Source organism: Myotis lucifugus, unplaced genomic scaffold, assembly GCF_000147115.1.
Source record: "Myotis lucifugus unplaced genomic scaffold, Myoluc2.0 scaffold_34, whole genome shotgun sequence".
In the NCBI taxonomy this organism is placed as follows: Eukaryota; Metazoa; Chordata; class Mammalia; order Chiroptera; family Vespertilionidae; genus Myotis; species Myotis lucifugus.
In genome coordinates, this window is record NW_005871082.1 from 2998866 (window position 1) to 3021453 (window position 22588).

Below are 22588 nucleotides of genomic sequence, written 5' to 3' on the forward strand. Positions count from 1 at the left end.
TGTTGATTTTTTTCTTTCCATGTTAATGTACTGACAATTGTATAACAAAGTGTATATATGTATATATATGTATATATACTTATACACACACATACATACATACACACACTCTGTGTGTGTGTGTGTGTGTATTGCTTTAACCACCTTCCTGAAAAGTTTATTTATTGCATTTAGAAAACCTGGGTGTAAATATAACTAAGTAGAAGTTTGCTCCACAGTCTCTTTTACAGGCCCCTTTCCATGAATTCTATGTGCAACTTGTTCATGAATATGGAAAGTATCTGAAGATTTTCTTTTAACTTGTCTTGATTTCCTTGAAGACTCTGGCACACAGCATGAGATTAAAATAACCTGGCCTTGCTGGCCACTTTGCCCACAAATACCAAGGAATAAATATTAGAATGATGGATTCTCTTTCCCTTGTCAACCATGAATGTGTTCCAGCCAAGGGCAAGGTCTAGAGAGTAATTCAAAAATAAACAAATAGAACCAAAGAGTAACTTTATTCTTTTATTCAAAGTTTATTAAAATACAAGGACAAATTGTAGAAGCACACATACCACTCAGCACCAATATAATAACACTCTTTCTACTGATAGTCTCCAAAGCAGTTCTGTTTCTGCAACCAAGAAGCAGAGATACACACATGCATTCTCACCACATTTACCCAGTACTCATAGCATCATGCCCCGAATATTCTCCTTGCTGGGAAGACAAAGATGGGCAGAAGCAAACGAATGTGACTACATCCAACCACTAACTGAGTCGATGACTCTTTGGTCAGTAGTTATCATTCGCACACTGGTAGCCTCCACACATCCCAATCTCCCTCTTCGGGGGCCCGATTATTTGGGCTAGTGATGGAGTCTGGTGATAATGTGATGCAAAACTAAAGAAAACTGGCCAACATTCCCTACCCAATATCTTATCATGGCTTTGGTTGTATAATACTAGATACTCAAGTTTCCACATCCTCCAATTCTAACACACATGAAAACCACACCCACCAGTGACATGGTCTGGAGAAGTCTTGAGAGAATTTTATTTATTTCCCAACACCTTCTGTGGGTTTCTTTCATTTATGTGTTTACCTGTTTGTGTTTTTAGGGGGGTAGGAGGAGTTTTGAGCCCAAATTATGACTTCATTAAACATTGCTTAGGTCTTCAAAGTCTCCTCAATAAATATTAAATAAACTCCCTGGAGCTCTGGTGCTGCTGCCCAATACAGGCAGCAAGCCCTGACTTGCATGAACAGTCTTGTTTGGATATCTGTACATGTTTGCTTTCTTGGTTTAGACTCACTGTGGTATAGAACTGGGTCTCTTAAGACTGAGGCCTTGCTTCTGGTGCTATCCAGAATGTAAGGCATTAGGAAATGGCCCTTTGGCTCATCCTAAAGTCACTCAGGCCTCCTCCAAAGGTGTGAAGTTTCTTTTAGAATTTTCCCAAATACGTAGACCAAGGTCTTCCCCCCTAACCACTTCCTGACTCTCCCAGGCCCTGCCCCCTTCTTTCCTAGAGGACCTCAGGATACTATCAAGAGAGTGCTGATCACCAAGCAGAGGTTGGTACTTGTGCTCCATTCTAGAAATGCATATCAAGACTGGGTTGAGCTTCTATTTTAAAAATAAAGGAGGAAGTAAGGAGGAGATTTGAGTATAACAAAAAACACTTAGCTCTGATTTTTGGCAATATCTTTTTTGTTTGTTTTTAAAGCTCCTAGAATTAAAAGGCTCATTGCTATTCTCAACTGTTGAGAGATCCGACATTGGACATTAGGCATGTTCTGAAAAGCTCTAAATGCTGGTAAAAAGGTTTTCATTAACTCTTCAATAGGACAGGCGTCGGTGTTCACATTTTTCTCTTTGCAATGGCCATGTGATTCTAATTGAGCTTATTTTTCAAACTATCAGTCAGAGTTCAGGTGAAATAAATGCCCAACTTGATCCTCTTAGGATTTACAGAATGGGAAGTCCTGTACAACAGTACATTCCTCGTTATGGACATAGCCCATAGGACATGCTGAGGCTACCTTGCATCCATCTGGGAATTTTCCCAAAGGCCTAGATATTGTCTTTCACCTGCCTCTCTGGTATTTTATGTAGCCAGGCAGTCCTCATGCATGACCTCACCTTATTTCCTAATTTTTATTCAAGAGCCCAACTAGTGAAATACACTCAAGCAAAATGAAAGGCAGTCTTTTCTTTTCTCCATGGTCATAGAATAGGCATTTCTGATTAGTGGCAGGATTTAACTAAATCAATATGCCATTTAGAAGTTGATATTACCAAAAATCAGGGGTACATTCTATAAACAAGGTGAAGACATAGGACCAGAGATACAAAACATAAATATAAAAAGTCAGATAAGTTAAATGACAGTCACTTTAGCTACACAAAGCAAGAACAGAGGTTCTAATTTGTTTCTAAGGAGGTCAGTTACATTTTAATGTCTGTATCAAACATGTCTACTTTACTGTGCAGGCATTTTATTCATGCCCAATTAAGAAAGTCATTGTTGATTCCACTAATATTTTCAAATATAAAATAAAAAAGTAAGTTTTGAATAGTTCCAAGACATAAGTCTTTCAAACACTACCTGTCTGAGAGAATCCAGAAGCTATGACAATATCTAAAATTGCTCAGAAACTATTTCAATAACAGACAAGCTAATTCAGTTTAAGAGGCTAAACTGATAGCTCCATGTAAACACAGGGGGAAAAGATGCTTAGTTGCTAAGAAGAACAACTCAAAGTTTTACATATAAAATTTTAAATATATAAAAGTTTTGCCTTGTGAAAATAAGAACTACAGTTTTTCAAAGGAACATACTTTATAAAGACAGGATTGGTGGGGTGGGTATTGACAATCTAATAATTTCTCTGAGCATGTCAGCTAAGCATCGATTCCCCTCTACCTCAAACTATGAGTTCTCGTTAAGTTCATAAAAGATACATCACAGGAAATCATAAAAGTTTATGTTGAGATAAATAGGTTACATAATTAAAGACTTATCATAATTCTGATAACACCAAGCCATTCTATATATTGTAGGATTCCTGAGCTTTGTCAATTCATTTTCTCCATTGGCCCCCAACAGTCTTTCTTCCAGTGACTCTTCTATGTTCTATCGAACATATCTTTTTCCCTGATATTCAGCCTATGCCTTTGTATGTCTATTTCCACTGCTTCATTTCTCCATTGGATGATCCTCAGCCAGAGGAATTGCACGCACACAACTTTCTCTTTCTTTAAAAATGTATCACAACTGGGTGATTTTTTTATCACCCTTTCCCCAGACAACTAGCACTAACTGCCTTCACTGAATCTCATCCCCTTACCAGCTTCTCTAACATCCTGTTCCATTATTGTACATATAGAACAAAGGGGAAAGTTTAAGGAAACAGGGTGGGTGTGCTGCAACCAAATGATCTTTTATGTGCCACAGAAATCTCAACACCATTTTGAAGATAAAAATCAATGGGGCCCACTGATAAGCCTTGAGTTAGAGAGTTTAACTATTTAACTCTGAAATAATCCATTTTCAATGTGATTTTTCAGAAATTTGTTAGTGTCACATTGTCAAAATCTGCTTTGTTTCTTTGTAGGTGTACTTTGTAGAATTTAAAATACCGAGAAGCTTAAATGTTGTTGTATAAAGAGTCAGTTAAAATGGCCCTTTAATATCTAAACAATAAACTGACCAGTGATATGATTACTATATTACTCCAATCTAAAAATAAAAATAGATTTTTGGTTTTTGCAAACTCGGTTCCCACATCTTCTTCATTTCAGGAAACTAGTTCAGAAAGTTATTTTCAACTTTAGATATCTTTTTATATTAATTTTATTTTATGATTCAATTATTAATGGAATGGTCATAAGAACCTTTGATTTTACATATAAATAAAAATATATACTGTGTTTGATAGTGTCCTTAAATTTATGATAGAAAATTTGTAGGTCTATTACTTATGTTACTTATAGATAAAACTATCATGTCTTCATTTTAAAGAGATTTATATACCATAAATAACTTTATATTAATGTACTATAAAGGCCTTAGATTACTAGACCTTAGCTAATAGAAACAAAGGAAGATCCAAGTCCAAATTTAAATGTCAATGGGAATTCCATTTTACCAAATTCCATACTACTGAGGATTGCCATCAAATTCCCTTTGATGGGAATTATCTCAAACTAATTTTCTCTTCCTCTATTTTGCAACTGAAGAAACCATGTTTGTTTGTACTGGTCATTCATTATAGCTCACCTACTTTGAAAGAAAAACAGTGCTGTAGTTGAATGGGTAAGACACCTACCTCCCACAGCATCTGAGAATGAATGTGTATACATATTTTGAGCCAAAAAGCTCAGCATTGATTAAACACTTCTATAGAGATCAAGACAAATAGGGCCAGGCAGAGGGTATGGGGTGGGGCCAGGCTAGCACGGGTCAATGGGGAAAAAAGGGGACACATGCAAAACTTTCAACAATAAATATTTTAAAACAAAGAATGAGTAGGGCCATATCACAATTGTAGAGATGGAATGGGACAGATCAGTACTCCTGGATCCATTGGTTTTACCTCTCAATGGTGTGGGGTGCAATTCACCCACTGAAAATATACGCACCACAAATACATTTCAAAAAGTAATTATTTTTTAAAAAACAATCTCAGAAATGCAAATATTAGAGTGTGTTTTTCCCTTTCAATTCCCTTTTCTCCCTTAATCTAGGGGTATACTATGATAAATACATTGATTCCCTACGTATATTCTCTATGCTACTTTTAGTTGAGCTACTTCTTTTTCTGGTCTTGTGTATATTTTCATGTTTCTGTGGATAAAAAAATTACTCTCAAGGTGAAATTCTATGATGCTTCCTAATCCTTCTGCCTCCTTTTCCTAGCTAGTCAACTTGATTTTCCTCACCTGCCTTGAAAGTAACTCTCAGGTTTTAGATGATCATTCTAACCCTCCAGGTAGGAATCATTCCTGATATCTACAAAAACACCTGTGCGCTCTGGGATGTTTAGACTGGTATAGAGCATTACATGGCTAGAAACTAGAACATCAGAAACTAACATTTAAACACCAAGGTCCTAACCACCTGGCCTGGGTTCAAGGCACCATTGTAAATAAATATTTAAGAATTTTTTAGTTGAGCTCTATCCATGCTGAATAAAGCCTAGGCAATACCCCTTATACAAACAAGAACGGTAGCTTCGTCCTTAACATGGTCATTATTCAGGTGAGTCTTTTCTTCAGGTCCCAAAGCATGCATCAGCTGTCGCAAACAGGGTTTCTTCCTCTCCATCTTGGGATCTTTACAATCAGAAAAATTTTAAAGTTTCTTTTAGAAAGAGAAGTGATGGGACTACTATTTAGCCAAATGCTATTTTGGGTGTTGAAAGAAGCAATGAGATGATAGAGGTTTATGTTCTTCTGAGATGTAAATTCCTGTCTTTCAGTGAGGCAATGAGATTCAGCTGAACTAGTGGATTCAGTTCTTCACTTCCTTTCAGTTCTTCACCAGTGGATTCAGTTCTTCACTCCATTATAATCATACCTTTAACTAGTTAATCTAGATTTCATCTCTTGTTGAAATTCTTCTCCAGCCAATGCCGGACTTCTTGGAGATTGTAGAAGAAGGGACCCTTTCCTCCCAGATAAGCAATTTTCTGTCTCTGCACAATACACACACGTTCAAAGGCTACCCCATAGGCTACATTGGCATTATTGTCCATGCGGTCAGCCACAACTCGGCACTGGGGCGGCAAGGAGAAACGCTCCAGAAGCCGGTGGGCAGCTGCGCATCTGTCTTCCTGGTTCCTGTGCTTCTTCACCTCAAAAGACAAAGAAGAATCCCCAGGCACCGCCCAACCATCTGAAGGATGAGCCTCATCAATGTAGACCAACAGGAAGTCAGCCACGGATGAGAACTCCTCTATCAGTTTGCTGAAGGCTGGCAGCTGGTTAGTAAAAGGAGGTCAAGTGGCTGAGCCGAAGTTGACCACCAGTGGGCGCTCAGGGCAGGCAAAGTCAAGAAGGTGGCACTCGGCTCCAGCAATTATCTTCTCCTGGGCACCATTTTCATTGTCGTCGCCTCCTTCAGGATTGGAGACGTGCACCACACTGGAATTGGGGGCATCTTCACCCAATTTCACCTGGTTGTGAAAAAAGAAAGAGGAAGAGCATACCACATTAAACACATTGTCACTTCAATCCACTCTATATGAAAACAAGTGGCTCTAATAAAATGTGGTGAACATATATTGATTTGAGTAAAGAGGCATCGTGGCAGGTAATGTAAAGAATGGCCCCACAGAGAATAAAAGTCTTTTTCATTCTGTGTAATCACTGAAGGTAATTATTTTTATCATTGAAGGCACTGCAGTTAACGCTCTTCATAATTAAGTTGAGGCTGGTATTCTTCACTATTCTTACTTTGCTGTCAATGCTTAGCACACATTATATAACAAATGATTAATTGACTTCATTTAAAAAGTTAAATGGTCTACTCTAAGACAAATTATCAGAGTCGTGGAACATAGTACCTCTTTCTGAATTCCCCCTTCTAAGTTCTAAAGTACAAAAAAAAGACCTTTACTTTCTTGCATGATGCTAAGTCATTTATTCTCATTCAATGGACAATGATACCAATGGGCTCTATTCTTGGCCAGAGCTAGAAAATGTGGGGTCCACCATTTATAATAAGAAGCTAGTCCCACTTAGCCTCTTCAGCACTTCAATATTCCCACCTGTAAAATGGTGATAATGATGCTTGTCTTCCTCATATGGTTATAGAAGGATAACATAAGGAAAATAGCTCTTTGTACATGATAACTCACTATGTGGATATAGGCTGCCATTATTAGATGCCATCAAAATATGTAAAACAGAATGCCACCTTTCCCAGGCAATTCTATGTTTAAAAATATTTTTTCCCCCAGAAGTAATTTGAGCTCTCATCAGCACGACATCCTTCCTATAGCTACTGCCTACTTTGGGCTCTTATGACTAGAATCTCATTATTTTCATTAAACAAACGTACAGACAAAAACATTAAACTATTCCAGAATTCTACTTGTAATTTCTCATTTTTTTGTGTTTTGTTTTGTTTTTTGGTCTATTTCCCTCTTTTTATCTAGGAAGTCACAAACCATTTACTCGTCTATCATCCATTTTATCAACAAACTCCTCTGAATTATAAAATACACAGGCAGAAGAGATCTAGAAGAAAATTGTTCCAGGTGCCCTCTTTGCATGTGGTTTAAATAGTTGAACACAGACTGAAAGAAAGTTTGCTGGCCTTTGGGTCTGTAAATTGATAATAAAAAACAGGCAACATAAAAGAGCCAATTACTTCAGTTTGAATGAACACAATTGGATCTTCCCTTAGAATGGTTTAATCAAAGCCAATAACATCAGGGACAACTTATGAAAGTACAATTGATTTTATACACCATTCTTAATATTACAGAACACTTCCAACTAGATCGACTTATTCTCCTCATATAAATACAGCCACATACAAAACTGCTGTTAATTGAAGTCATTTAGAAGTGAATTGTTAAAGATTCAACAATCCAGACTGATATAAAACACTCAAGGGCTTTTATTCAGAAGCTTCTATCTAATGTTAATGCATAACTCATTTTCACCGTAGGGAAAGAATTAAAGAAGTCCCGTCTCTCCCTTCTGAAAAATCTTAGCAGGGCAGGTTTAAAACAAGTACTGGTACTTTTCTAAAAGAAATCTTAAAATAATACTCTGCTTCTTAAAAAAGCAAGCTGTTGGTATGATTTCAACAGGTATATTTGCTTTTCAATCACTATCAGGGAAAATGTTATATTATTTATATTAATCTTCTTGGTTAATCTACAAGTGACACTAGATAAAGAAAATAATCCCCTTAGATGGATTATTTCATTTACTTATTGTTCTTTATGTTTTACTCTTCTATTAAATTTATTGAGGTGAAATTGGTTAATAAAATTACATAAGTTTCAGGTGTACAATTCTATAATACATCATCTGTACATTGTATTATGTCCACCACTCCAAGTCATCTCTTTCTGTCACCATCTATCCCCTCTTTACCCACATCTACCTCCCCTCAACCCCCCTTTCGCTGTGGTAACCACTATACTGTTGTCTTTGTCTATGAGGTTTTTTGTTTGTTTGTTTTTTGCTTAATCCACTCACCTTTTTCACCCAGCCTCAAACCTCCCTCCCTGCTGACAGCTGTCAGTGTTTTCTGAGTCTGTTTCTATGTTGTTTGTTTATCTTGTTCATTAGATTCCACATATGAGTGAAATCAGACAATCATACGCTACTTGTCTTTCTATGACTGGTTTATTATTTTATATAAGCCACACTTGTCTCTGAGGTATTAAAATATACTTAAAAGGTAAAGATATACATTTTAAAGATATTACAAACCTATGATCTATGAGTTCTTTTTGTAATTCTTTGTAGATTTAGGTGGTAGGTAGCATTACCATTGCCTTACCATTAGATCTGTTCCACTTAAGATAGCAGTAACAATTCTAGCATGGCTGCTTTTAACCATATTGTTGGGCTGTGTTCCTCAATATACTTATACAACCAAGATCTGAATGCATTCAATCAGTCTGAATCCACTAGCTCTTGTACTTTATGTTAACTGAGCAATCCATACACAGGAAAAAAATCATATCTGGACTATAGACTTGTAGGTTCTTGGTAGGTGAAAATATCCATCTGCCTTTTGGAGTCATTTTTAAGACCAACCAACAAGTGTGTGGTCTTGTTAAGTGGGCTTCCAATGCCCATGGCTCTCATCCAAGCAGCACTGTTGATCCTTGCATTATTCCTGACTATTCAACTGAATAATCTAATCTGATGCTTCAGTCACAGGTGCCTCTCTTATTACCTGTAGTTAATTTTCTTGGAAAGTTAAAGCACTTTCTCTTCCTTTTTAGTGACAAAGTATAAGTCAGCCACATAATTCTTTCCAAAATACAGCCATACTAATTTACTTTAGAAAATTTAGAACAAGTACAACACTTTCATTCTAAAATTAAAAGTTAAGAAAGTTACCAAATACATAATGTTCTTTGTGTGTGAGGATTTGGCATTTTGTTAAGCCGGGATGTGTGTGTGTGTGTGTGTGTGTGTGTGTGTGTGTGTGTGTGTGTGTATATATATATATATATTTTAATGAATTATTGAATGAATGATAGTTGTTCTAATCCTATGTAGGGGTCAGTGAAGAATTTTACACTTAATATAACCTTGACCTGCAATCAATATAACCATAGTTGGGTGATGAATGAGCTAACTGAGATAGATAATTTAGAAATGTAAACCTACTGTAGAGTACCACCATCATCAATACCTAATGCTGTTGCTCTGTTCTGGATTACCTCAGCTGGTTACTGTATAAAATGAAAGTCAATCCTCTTTATTTTGTTGAGCATCTATGACCCTATTGCAGATTAGCATGTAATAAGCAGATATCCTGCTCACGAGAATGACCAGGTAAGAGAAATGCATAGGTGAGATCAATGTTATTAATACTAGTAGGGGAAAACACACACCCATGATTTGTAAGTCCAAATGTGAGTAGACCAGTAGTCTGCTTTTATAAGTATCATATACTAATCATACAATTTGTCCATATTGGCTAAAAACCTACTGATGGAGGATAATTTAGCAATAATAAAGAAAAAATAGAAATTTAAAATAATAAAGTTTGCATTTAACTGCAAAGAAAATCTTTTACAAGGACATTATTGTTCCTTTCTCATTTTCCCATTTGGTCACCATGAAAATTAAATTCCTATTATGACCAGTTTCAAATGGAGAATTTCTTGGTTTGCTTGGCTATGCACCCTGCTGAGATGGAATGGGAGAATCACCACTGTCTTCAATGGTGGAAGATTCTTTGCTTTCCCCAGGAGCAAAGCATTCCTTGACAAAGAGCCAAAATGATGAAGAAAATAAAGCTGGTTCCATAATAATAACATTTAGGCTGCAGGAAAGAAGCTCAACAAAAACAAGTTATCCCTGATACTCCCAAACTTTGTTTTAATTTCCCACAGTGGCACAGAAAGTCTCCTGGCCACAAGTTACCTATCATCTTAATTTCTCCTTCTTAGAGGGTTTGTGTTTGGTTTTTGTCCTTAATGAGACATATTTGCCAAAGAGGCATTCAAAAGGCATTTTTTACTCTTGCGGAAGAGTAATTAGGTCGGTACCTCTTTCCCTGCCAGCATTAGCGGCTCTAAAGAGAACCCTGCCCAGTATTTAATGCCCAAACACAAGAAGCATCATTTCCACTAATTGGTCTTGAAGTTCCGATGTTCCCAAAGGGTCCCTTTATTTTGCAACAATCAGAAAGGACGTACGTACGTAAAATGCAGTATCGTCATCACTGACTTTTATCTCTCTCATCTACACTATTACAATGGTCCTTTCTTACGTCTTTGTAATCAACGTCAACACAACATCACCAACACTGGAGGTACATTAAGGGTTTGCATTTTTATGACAGGGAGCGTCTCTGGGCCAAGCTCAAATGTTGCGAGAGCCATGTTTATAAATATGAGCAAGAGTGTAGCTGCATGGCATGTTTATAAATCTGATTCCCTTGATGACGGGGTTCCTTTCACTCACAGTGTTCAGTGCACGGGGGAGGGGGAGGGGGAGGAGGGCGATGCTGCTTGAACATGTGGACTGTGAAAGGAACAAAGAAAGGACCATTCGTCAATTAGAAGCTGGAAACAGAGCATATACTACTAACTTTTTTTTTCTTTTCCACTGGACAAAATATCACCTAATTTCATGATAGAGAGTAAAGCAAGTGATAAATATGGAAGGGGGGGGGTAGCAGAATAGTTTTTCCACATCCTTCTTGATGTTCAAAGTCCAGGAATGGCTTCATTCACTACCAGGAAATTTCCAATTCTTTGACATAATGACCAGGCTACATCAATGTCCTTACGAAAATAGCCAAACAATTATTAAGCAGCGGTTTAACCGTTTACATTCAAATTGGCCAAATAAATCAGAGTCGGAGAATAAACTACCTACTCTTTCCTCTGAATTCAGTTCACTTCTGGCCATTTTCTTTTGGATTCCTACCTTGAAACACAGCTCTGAGCTTTATCAGTTCCCACTGTTTTATCCAAGTGATGAACAAGCTCTGGCTGTGGCCTTCTTCGTGTTCTTTGGAGAATGTTTCTCTCTTCAAAGAGCCATTTTCCATGGTAGAAACTATTGTCAAAAGGCTTGAGGTGAATGAGGAGGAGGAGGAGATGTTAAAGAGACCTTTTCAAAACCAAAATTATATGTTCAAATGAATATGTTTTCTGTACCACTGCCATATTAACCGTGAGGAAGCTAAACTGCTTCTCGGCATCTATACTGTATGTTTACTTTTACACTTCATTTAGGTAGGGGCTAGCTCCCAGACAGGGCAGTTTGCTCATTGGTTGCATTTTTAGCCTTTGAGCATCAGCAGAAGGATGCAGTGTTAAAAGCAATGATACTAACAAAGGAAACTAAAATGACAAATATCTGTTATTCACCTCAATCTATAAGTTTTTGTAGACTTGCCTTTTCATAAAAGCAATGCCTGGAACACCCTCTAACCAAACCCAAATTATCTTTGCAAGCTTCCCTACAAAGTTAATTTCAAATCCCATTGAACATGTTCATGAAGAAGGGGCTTTTGTTGTTGTTTATTTGTTTTATTTTGTTCTGTTTTAACTTCTGTGTTGCCTTGTGTAACAGCCAAGCCCAAGGATAACACTTTCATTTCACTTTCTCTTAAAATATCCCCATGTATCTGACATTCAACAACAGGGAGAATTAGAAATGACATGTTTCATCGTATCTCATATGCACACACTCATCCTGGAAAACTCTGCTTCTGGGGTGGCAGTCTCAAAATAGTGCAAGTCAGGGTTGTGAAATACTGTGATGCTATCTCAAACAGTACCTCCTCCAGTGTGTCCCTAGAAATGGCTACACCCAGAGATGGTGGCACAGAAGACAACAGTATTCAGGAAAGAGATTCTGAGTGAACTTCAAATGCCACCACCAGCACCACCACCCCTGCCTTACTGGGTGGCAGAAGGAGACCTAAGTTCAGTGCAAGTTGGGTTTGCCGTGTTTCCATTCATTACACACCCAGTCCAGTCTTGTCTCTGGACAGGCGGGTTCTTGGTTTATTTCTTCTCATGGTGTTAGCTATTATATAAATCATTAAAAGCAAACTTAATAACATCAGTCATGAACTTGGTCACTAATCAAATCAGTAGGCAGAAACAATACAGGAGAGGAATGCACAAGCCATAGGCAAAAAAAAAAGAAAAGAAAAAAGAAAAAGAAAACAAATCACTCATCCTTCTCAATTTCCTGGAATAGGAATAACAAAATATTGCAACACAATGGAACACTATACATTAATGAAAAAAATAAATAATAAAGTCTATTACAGAGGTATTTGTTTGTTTTTCTCTCTTAATTTTAATAAGTTGCTTAATAGGAAAACAACCTCGCTTAATATTTGTGGGCAACCTCACAGTCCCTATATTTTATGTGAGAGATGTTTACATAAGTATACACTCATATTAGTAAAATTCTTCCAGGCAGTGACTTTTCTTTTCTAGGCAAAAGTCAATTCTCTTTCAAAAAAGTAAGAATCTAATATGCTGAGATTAAACCACTGACATTGCCATGTTATCTCCTAAGACCTACAAATACAAAAACATAAACATCTCACATTCAATGTATACACTTGTGGAAATGAAATGATCCCCTCATACTTAACATATCTCCCATTGGCCCCACATACACAATATACATGAGTTTTCCTGTTAGAACTTTGAGCATCATTTCATATAATTATAAAAGAAATTTTCCTGATTGACAAGAGTTCTAACTTTTCTCCTGTCTTTAGAAAAAATGAAAACCTTCTGCAGGTTTCTCTCAATATCAAAAGCATGTGTTATAGTAAAACTTCCCTAATGCACAGTGGATATTTTCTTCCTGAACACTTGTTTGATTTTCAATGGAACAACCCTACTCTGGATTCTTTGTGACTAGAAATTACTTCCTTTTCCTTTCCGGGGGCATAGGTTTAGTTTTCTAGTTCTTATTATGGAGGTCTCATTCCCTTCCTCCTCTTTTATTTTGAATTTTATTCTGGTTCTGGGGTGCTGCCTGCTTAAGGTGCACCACTTCATTGGCTTCCATATTCCTCCCAAACTCCCCTTCCCTTGCAACTTGGACAAGATCCCCCAATACTGTGAGGGAAAACCAAGACTGCTTTGATAGCAACTTTTGCCAAGTAGGTCTATTCTTCTTGCTCAGGGACCTTCAGGAGTTATATGGGCACAGGGGAGAAGGGGCAAATTGACTCATGAGAAACTGTTCCACTTTGTTCCTAAAATGAGTTGAAGATCCTCTGAGCATAAAAAATAAAAATTAAAAAAGGCTAAAATGACAGCATTCTTCACTGAGAAACAAAGGTCTCAACTCTGGCTTTGAGAGAGCAGCCCCTGGGACCTGACTTCCTCAGGTAAGTGAGGTTGCTGCTCCAGTGATCAAGGCATGCCTTAGAACAGCTTTGAAACTGAATGAACCGTAGACGCATCTGCTCTTTCTAAGACAACTTACTTCACTTCTGAGAAACAAAGCAAATGCGGTTTCTTTTACAAAGTCTGACAGCCAGTGCTAAGATCTTCCTTTTTCAAACTGTTACCTAGTAACTTGGGACACAGGGCCTGATAACCCTTTGAAAAGGGTTCAGATTGGAATCAATATAGAGGATGATGCTGAACACGGGCTCGCTTCCATTTAACTTTTACCTTTCCCCGCATTAAGCAATAGTTTCCAAAAGCACACCTGCTGTGATCATTCCTGCAGCCTTGTCCCCTCCCGGAGTTTTGGTAGCATGTTCTCACCACCCCCCCTACTCCCCCACCACCACCACTTGCTTTTCACCCATTGAACGTCTTTCCCAACACAGCTCACCTAGCATCTCATCAAGCAAAACATCGGAACCCCAGTTTATAACAAGAGCATGGGAAATGCAGGAGTTTGCCCTCTCCCAGCATCTTCATACTTTTCCCAAAGTTCTCCTGCCGGCACAAACACCCTCTACTCTGAAATCACAGCAAGCCATTAAATGACCCTTATTACAAAGACTCCTTATTAGGTCACACAGTCAGCGTGGCTTACTACCTGTCAAATCTGACTCCTGTGACAGGTGTAGAAAGTCAAGGCAGGAGCTCACTTGAGCATAACCCCTCGGCCCCCACACAGGCTTCACAATCTCCCCCCAATGCTCCCAGCCGCCTCCAGTCCCACGGCGTGCAGCCCCTGCCCCTGCTGACCTAAGCAGCCCCCTTGGCCCGCTCACCTGTTTGTAGGCATCCAGGAGGAAGCTCTTCCAGATGCAGCGCATCCCCTCTGAGGTCAGCATGCGCCTCCACTCCCCGCGAGTGGACTTGGAGCGGCTCAAGAGCAGCACCACGTGCTTGAGGAGAATGACCGAGTCATAGAGCGCCAGGAAGAGGCAGTTGGAGAAGAAAACTGGCAGAATCTGCAATGTGATCAGCAAGTCTACGCTGAGGATGCCCATCTTCCTTGCCTTCCAAGTCAGTTCCTGTGTGCGCTGTGGCTCCCCTTCACCCTCTTACTTAAAAGGGGGTGGCAATAGAGGGGTGGGGGAGGTAAAGGGGAAGGTTAGGGAGGGTGAGGGGGGGAGAGAAGGAGAAAAACTAAATTAAAAGGAAGCCCAAGATCTCTCCTCTTTCAAAGAAGCAGAAGTGGCAAGACCAAGTCCAGTCTCTCCAGCCCAGCAGTTGGAGTGTGCCCATCAATTCATTCAATTCGGAGCTGCTTGCATTTTTTTTTTTCAGGATTTAAGATGTTAAAAAAAAAACACACCTAAAAAAAAAAATACTGGCGTACCGGTCCCTAATCCAGTTACCCTCTCAGAGTCGGTTAAAGACAGGCAGTTCCACTTTCATTTCCAAGCACCTATGAGACTGTGGCAGAGACAGCAAAATTTTCTGTAGCTTTTCATTGTCTCTATGTTCAGATACGTAGCCAGTTTCTTTCTTGAGTTGCCAGAGTTTTTAAAATGTGCTTTAAGGGTAGGTTTTTTTTTTTTACTCCCCCCCCTTCTTTACTCCGTTTTACACACACTTTCTGTTCTCCTTCCCCCAGCCTGTCTCACTCTCTCCCTTCCCCTGGAGCGACTGACTCCTCTCCTCTCCTCACTCCCTCTGGCTTTGCTTCTGCTATCTGTGGTGCAAAGTGCTCTCTGCAGCCCAGTGAGTCTCCCTGAAGCCTTTTATACATTCCCTGGCTAATTGCTGCAATAGAGAAATGAAAGCCTAATCTTGGTAAAGATCTTGACGTCATTGAGAAAAAGGGCTTTACTTTGGCCAGGACTGCAGTGAATAGAAAAGCAAAACTCGACAACTTTTTTTTTTTTAGAAGTGGGGGGGTGGGGGTGGGGAGAAGGACAGTGGAATTCTGCTTTGTGATTTAAAGAGAGAGAGAGAACAAAATTAATACCTCTGACGGTTTTTAGGAAATGCTTTCAAACCTTGGGGAAAGTAATTTACTACAATGTGTAGATTTGATAAGTTAACACTTTCTGCTCTGATTATTATTATTACTGTTATTATTATTCATTTAGGAGAGGGGTTAGAAAGAAGGGATCCTGGAAGACAGAGAAGAGGAAGAAATGGTCACCTTTGCTCTATTTCTTGGAAGATGTGAATGCTTCCACTTGGTCTTTATACTTATATAGTATGACTCTCATCAGATTTGTGACCTAGGTTCCTTAAATATTTTTTGAATCAGGATTTTATTTAACAAAATTCAGAGTGAGTTGTGAGGTGGAAAACTTTTCAACTCTTTGAGTACCACCACAGCATTTCTCTAAAGCTGCTTGCTGAAAATTAATACAAGTATTCTTTTCAGTTTTGCCAGTTTCTAATGCCCACCCCCCAAAAAAAATATTCCGTAGATGAAAGCAAGCTATGTGACCAGACCTCTTTTTACTTCCATTTTGATTATATGCAGATTAAATTAAAATTTTCCATCAAATGGCATTAAGATGCCATAAGGTTGAGAAATAAATTCTTTATAAGAGAACTCATTGCATTCTGCACTTCCCCTGCTTCTGTTAGCACAACTCCTAAGAGACCTGACACTTTAGGGAATCTATCTTTTTGCTTGAAAAACACTTTTAAATTAATTTGTGGGTGTTTAGGAGCAGACTTTGAATTGGTTCAAGAGCCACGCTGACCACTCCTCAATGGCCCACCTGCCCAATCAGTCTCCAGCACCGACAGGTATTTAGGCAGACAATTCTTGGGCAGAATGTCATGACCCCACCTCATTCTAGTTTTCCTTCCTCACTTACCTAACAGATCACCTCTAGGAATTACGTTTTCTTGGAAAAAGGAGTGGCAAGTATACACCCTGGAGTGGGGATAGAGAATTTTAATTGAAAATGAATTAGCTGACTTGTCTATGTACGTAGAGCTCCCATTAAACATGAGCTAAGTAGTGGGTGCTAACCTTCGGTTAGTACATTTCTGTGTTTTATCCCTGTGGCTAACGTTTGCAAGATCACAGAAATAATTTAAAAGACTGGAGCTGGGTCATTATTTGGTGGGCCCATGGGCCAAATTCTGCATGCAGATGCATTATTTGGTTCGCATGGTGCTTTTTGCCTTTAAAAAATAATTGAATGAGAATGCCTTTAGATTCTGTGAGACCAGGTATTCCTGTCTGCTTTGTCCATTGTTGTCTCCCAGTAGTTAGAACCATGCCTGGCACATAGCAAGTTCAAGGAGGATATACTGAGTGGATGAATGGGTAGTGCATGCATTGTTCCACAGTAGGGGGCACCATTCACATACAATATGATATGACTGGCGTGCCCCAGAATTATATATACCCTAGTGGACTTGGGTGTGGCCCTCCCCAGTCTCACAACCTTCACCATCCCAATGTCTAAAAAATCTGATTCTTTCATTTTTATCACCAATTTAGTCTGTGATGAGTTTTGAATTTGCATTCCATGGACTAAATGTTTAGAGAAGACTTTCAGAGCTTAGAAAAAAGAATATAAACCACACAGAAAAAATATTTTTCCTTTGACTAGCATACAATGTTAGCAAAAGAATATTATTCATATATGTAATATACATTTACTCCATTCACACTCTAATCTTCCACTATCCTTATGGAAGAAAACAAAAGATGAAGAGAGGGAAGTAACAACATGGTATTTTAACCAGTGTAAATGGGAAAGCTACAGACCAGAGTCCTAGCCAACAATGACAGGAGAAGGTGTAGACTCAGGAACTGATGCTTCCACTTACTGCCCAAGCCTTAAAGTCTCACCCCTTCTCAGACATTCATGTTGTTCTGTTTGAATTAAACCAGTGCTTCTTTGAGGGAGAGACTTCAGCATCTATAAACTGATTCTTCCTCACTTATTGTTTGCTTTCAAAGAGAGGTATTTTTGGAAGTGGTAAGCTAAGGATGGGGATTGGTAGAAAATCAGAAAAATATTTCCTTTTTCAATGCAAAGTTCAAGGCACACCCAGACTACAAAGTGTTATAAATCAGAATGGTATTTTTCTTCTTTTTTACTTTTTATTCCCCCCCCCCTTTTTTTTAAGTCAGAAGTGTTTGAGGATTAAAAAAATAGAAGAACAGCCCAGCTGGTATATCTCAGTGGTTGAGCATCCCGCCAGAACCAAGAGACCACCAGTTGGATTCCCAGTCAGGGCACATGCCTGAGTTGTAGGCTCTATCTCCTGTGGGGGGGTGTGCAGGAGGCAGCCAATCCATGATGTTTCTCTCTTATTGATGTTTTAATCTCTCTGTCCCTCTTTCTTCCTCTCTCTCCTTAAAATTCAATAAAATATATATTTTTAAAAAATAAATAGAAGAACAAATAGGCACATAGCCAACCTGATTGTGTCATTTCTCAGATTTCTTCTATCATTTTTTACTAAATGAATAAATAAGTGAATCACAAAACTGAGAGTCATTCTTTTACCTATTAAAACAATCCAACCATTCTAGAATTTATACTTCCCTAAAGCTGTTTCTTTTTTTACATTTGGTTCACAGTTGCTTGTTTTAACTAATAGAAATATTTAGCACTTTGATCTTCAAGTAACTCTAAACTCATTAAGTAACAAAAATAACCCATAAAGTGACAGTACAATTTGTCCCATCATGTAGATGAGTGAAAGCAGATCATCAAGGTTGTAGAGTCAGAGCTGGTGCTTGGATATTTTCGCCAACTCTAAACCTCACTTTTTCCCTACATGACTGTTTCGTGGGTCCTGGTCATTACTCTGAGACTCAAAGCGTTTGCCCAAAGTGGTTGTGCTAAGTAATTTTACCTTCTAAACTGCCAAGGATATCTGGGATTTCACATCTGTTTAATATTGACCCAATTCAAGTTCCCCATTTAGATTTCATATGATCATTGGAAAGGCTTGGATATCTTGTTGGTCATGTTAAGTGTTCTTAGTAATCAACAATGCAATGAGTCAAATGCTAACTGATGTGTGGTGTGTTCGTTGAATTTCCACAACAATGTAGTACACAGGTTTTAAATTCCAAAGAGAGGCAGAGGCAGCCCGGGCAAAATGCTCTGGGCTTCTTCTTCTTCTTTTCTCTCTCTCTCTTTTTTTTTATTGATTTCAGAAAGAGGAGGGGAAAGGGAGAGAGAGAGAGAGAAATATCAATGGTGAAGATAATCATTGATCGGCTGCCTCCTGCACGCCCCCCACTAGGGATGGAGCCCACAACCTGGACATATGCTTTTGACCAGAATTGAACCTGGGACCTTTCAGTCCACAGGCCGAAGCTCTAGCCACTGAGCCAAATGGGCTATGGCACTCTGGGCTTCTTAATAAGTGCTGAATCACTGCAAAATTGTTTAATTTTTTTTCTCGTTCCAATAGTATGAGAGCATCATGTCCTACCATTGCCTCCTTCTGATTGGACAAATAATGTGGAGCTGAGTGAAAAGTCTTCCTTTAGTCTACTTTTTGACTCTTAAATTGAGACTGAGAAAATGAAGTTGGATAACTTGAAAGCAGTCTTGGACATTTCAAGGATGGAAGCTACCACTACTATTTCCTTATTGTTTTCTGAAGGATCCAAAGAACATTTTAAAAAATTCAGTTAGCCCAGCCAGTGTGGTTCAGTGGTTGAGCATCGACCCATGAACCAGGAGGTTGAGGTTTGATTCTTGGTCAGAGCACATGCCCAGATTGCAGGCTCGATCCCCAGTAGGGGGCATGCAGGAGGCAGCCAATTGATGGTTCTATATCATTGATGTTTCTCTTTCTCCTTCTCCCTTCCTTTCCCTCTAAAATCAATAAAGCTTATTTTAAAAATAATAAAAATAATTTATGCTATGGATTTTCAAGCAGTCTTAGTTTTGTAGAATTTTAGTCCTAAGTCAAGTGATTTGTTCAATTTAATTAAAAAATGAGTTTTATTTTTATTTTATTAAAAACTTGCCAAATAGATTTTAAACCCCAAAAAATGTCTGGTCAGGATAGGTGTGATGATTTGGGGTTTGGAAAGATGATTGTCAGACATAGCACCCCAAAGTAAGCAGCTCTTGTCACAGAAGGGAATCTCAACCTGGACAACCTCTGTCTGGAGCAACTCCTGGTTGTACCTGAGAGGGAGTTATAATGAAGAGTTTATAGCACAACTACTGAATCACTCAAAATTCCCCTTGGGCCCATTCACTATACAAACACAGCCATGTTCCTTGCCTTTGTGATGAAAGGAGAGGCTGAATGGATAAAATTGACAACCCCAGAGTAAACTCTGACACACCCTGGGCAAAGCAACATTGGGCTGGGGCAATGAAGGCGGGCGCTGTGGGAGGTATGAGCCTTCTATCCCAATAGCCTTGGTCTGAGGTCCCTTTGCAAGCCCTGGCAGGGAGCACAGTCAGAGGTGTTAACACATTCTTCCCTCGGGAACTGTGGCTGCTCTCTTTCTTCAGGCCACCTACTGGAGGAAAGGAAAAGGAAAAAGACAGGAACAGGAGGAGGAAAGCAGAAATGACAAGAGGCTGCCAGCAAGAGAGCCTATGAATGCCAATTGTGGCAATGATTTTTGTGAGGAAGACAGCTGTCCAGAAACTGGATGGAAGCCACCACCTCATTTCACAGAGGCCACTGAACAGCTGTTAGGAGACAACAGCCTTCATATGTTAGTGACCTGGTCTAGATCTAAATTGATGGTCAGGCCCCACATCCATCTGCTCACACCTCTTCAGGTGCCATGAGGCTCTCTGAGTGTTGTTCAGTTTTGAGAATAGTTTATTAGCCTCTAGAGACACCCAAGGTTGGTGGGAATGGGAGGAGGTGAGGGAATAGAGGTAAAAAAAAACACTGTAAAGTTATATGTGGTGAATTCCTTCAGGACAAAGACTCCACAGAAGAAACTAATTGAACTCAACCTCTTTTTTTCCTAAAATTTGACTCAATGTCTTCATTCTTCCTAAATCTTTCACCCAATGCAACAAACCAAACGAAACAAAGGAAATTGGTCAAAACAGTCATCATCTTTGGAAAAATTTCTCCTCTATTTTATTCCACAGCTCATAGGAAAACATCAGATGATACTATATTTTAAAAATAAAATAGGTCATTCTTTATAAATCATTTTACAGGCACTTAAAAACACACACACTTATATATCACCTCACTCATATGCTGAGTACATGAACATAGAGCATGACAAAATATATTAAGATGCATGCTGGTTCATGCCATCAAACTATAATAGTATAGTTTGTTTCCACTGAGACCAAATGATGCCATACTTCCTCTCTCAAGAATCCAGATACTAATGCACAGAGAAAGTAAGCTAGATATTCTATTCCAACCTCATGGAGATGGTGAAGCTGATAGAATTAACTCTAGAATAAAAAATCCACATTTGATACAGGGATTAGATACCTGCAATGAGAATGATTGTGCAATAAGATAAGTTACCAAGGGAGGTTATGTTTTTAGTGGGACTGTTTTCAAGGTAGGGAGGGAGGCTAATAAGATAATCTCTCAAAACCTTTTAAAGCCTGTGGTGCTTTTAAAATAATAGTTTAACATAAGTTAATATATAACACATACATTAAAACATCCAACTGAGCTAATAGCAAAATACCATAATCACAAATTATTGTTCTGTTTCCATTTCAATTCTGAAGACTAACTTTTGTGCTATTAAGTATATCCTTATGCTTTCCCTAACATGCAGTAGACAGGAAAAGGATTAGCATGTCTTCCAAGGACAAAATATAATGCATGAAATTCAAGTCTATTTTTAAAATTGCGCCTTATCCATTAGATGGACACTGGTAGTCTTCTATCACTATCAACAAGCCACCAGTCAGCCAAATGATTATATATATACTAGAGGCCCAGTGCACAAAATTTGTGCACTGGGGGGGGGGAGTTCCCTCAACCCGAACTGCACCCTCTCCAATCCGAGAGCCTTCAGGGGCTGTCCTACTGACGGCTTAGGCTTGCTTCCTGTGGTTCTCTGCTCTCTGTGGGTCCTGCCTGCTCCACACCATGGCCACGTGCAAGCAGGCCCTGATGGGTGCTGCCTTTGGGCTGCACTTGCCTGCTGGGCTCGTGTTGCCCTGGCGACACCACCAGCATCCTGCCCTGGCCGCTATGGGTGCCGCCATCTTTGTTGTGGAGTGATAGTTAATTTGCATATTACTCTTTTATTAGATAGTATATATCACTTTTTCTTTATTCAATCATCTAGTGAAGGACACATCAGTCATTTCCATATCTTGGCCACCATAAATAATGCTGCAATTAACATAAGGGTATATATATTTTTATGAATAAATGTTTCCAAATATTTGGGGTAGAAACATAGAGAAGGAATTGCTGGGTCATATAATAACTCTATTCTTAATTTTTTGAGGAAGCTCCACATATTTTCCACAGTGGCTATAACAGTTTATATTCCCACCAGTACTGTATACAGTAGAATACTACCCAGCCATAAGAAAAGATTAAATACTGGCATTTGTGACAACATGGATGGATCTTGAGAATATGCTAAGCAAAATAAGTTAGATGGAAAGGAGACTTGACTTTTGGGGGTGAACACACAATGCAATATACAGGTGATGCATTTTAGAACTGTATATTTGAAACATATAATTTTACTAACCAATTTCACTACAATAAATTTAATAAAATTTAAAAAATAAAACAACAGAATAAATAAATAAATAAAATAGTTGTATATACATTTCTGAATAGTCTTATTTTGTCTTCTATCTTGCTGTAAAGACTTAAAATCCACCTTCCCAAAGTACTGATTTTTGTATCAGTAATGAGCTAAATTATACACAAGTCTAAGACCTCAAATTCTTCAGAGCAAATATCTCTACTGCTTCCTGACAAATATTAAATAATACCAGCTCACTCAGCAAATTGGCATACATTTTTTATCAAGATATGTCTTGTCCTGACAGACTTCAGTTA

The 22588-nt window shown here is 38.6% G+C and overlaps 1 protein-coding gene across 2 annotated transcripts; it reads right to left on the minus strand.

Annotated features, from left to right (window-relative positions):
• Window positions 1-490: 490 nt before the first annotated feature.
• On the minus strand, window positions 491-15337 carry DIO2 (iodothyronine deiodinase 2). 2 transcript variants are annotated; one of them, XM_014454254.2, is made up of 2 exons: window positions 14419-15337; window positions 491-6169 (listed from the first exon to the last, which is right to left on the minus strand). In XM_014454254.2, exons 1-2 carry the CDS (start codon window positions 14638-14640, stop codon window positions 5582-5584), a joined length of 810 nt encoding a protein of 269 aa, XP_014309740.1. In that variant the 5' UTR covers window positions 14641-15337; the 3' UTR covers window positions 491-5581. The 2 variants fall into 2 exon arrangements, with proteins under 2 accessions (XP_014309740.1, XP_006087031.2); XM_006086969.3 differs by having other exon boundaries at window positions 5594-6169.
• Between the last annotated feature and the right edge of the window lie 7251 nt (window positions 15338-22588).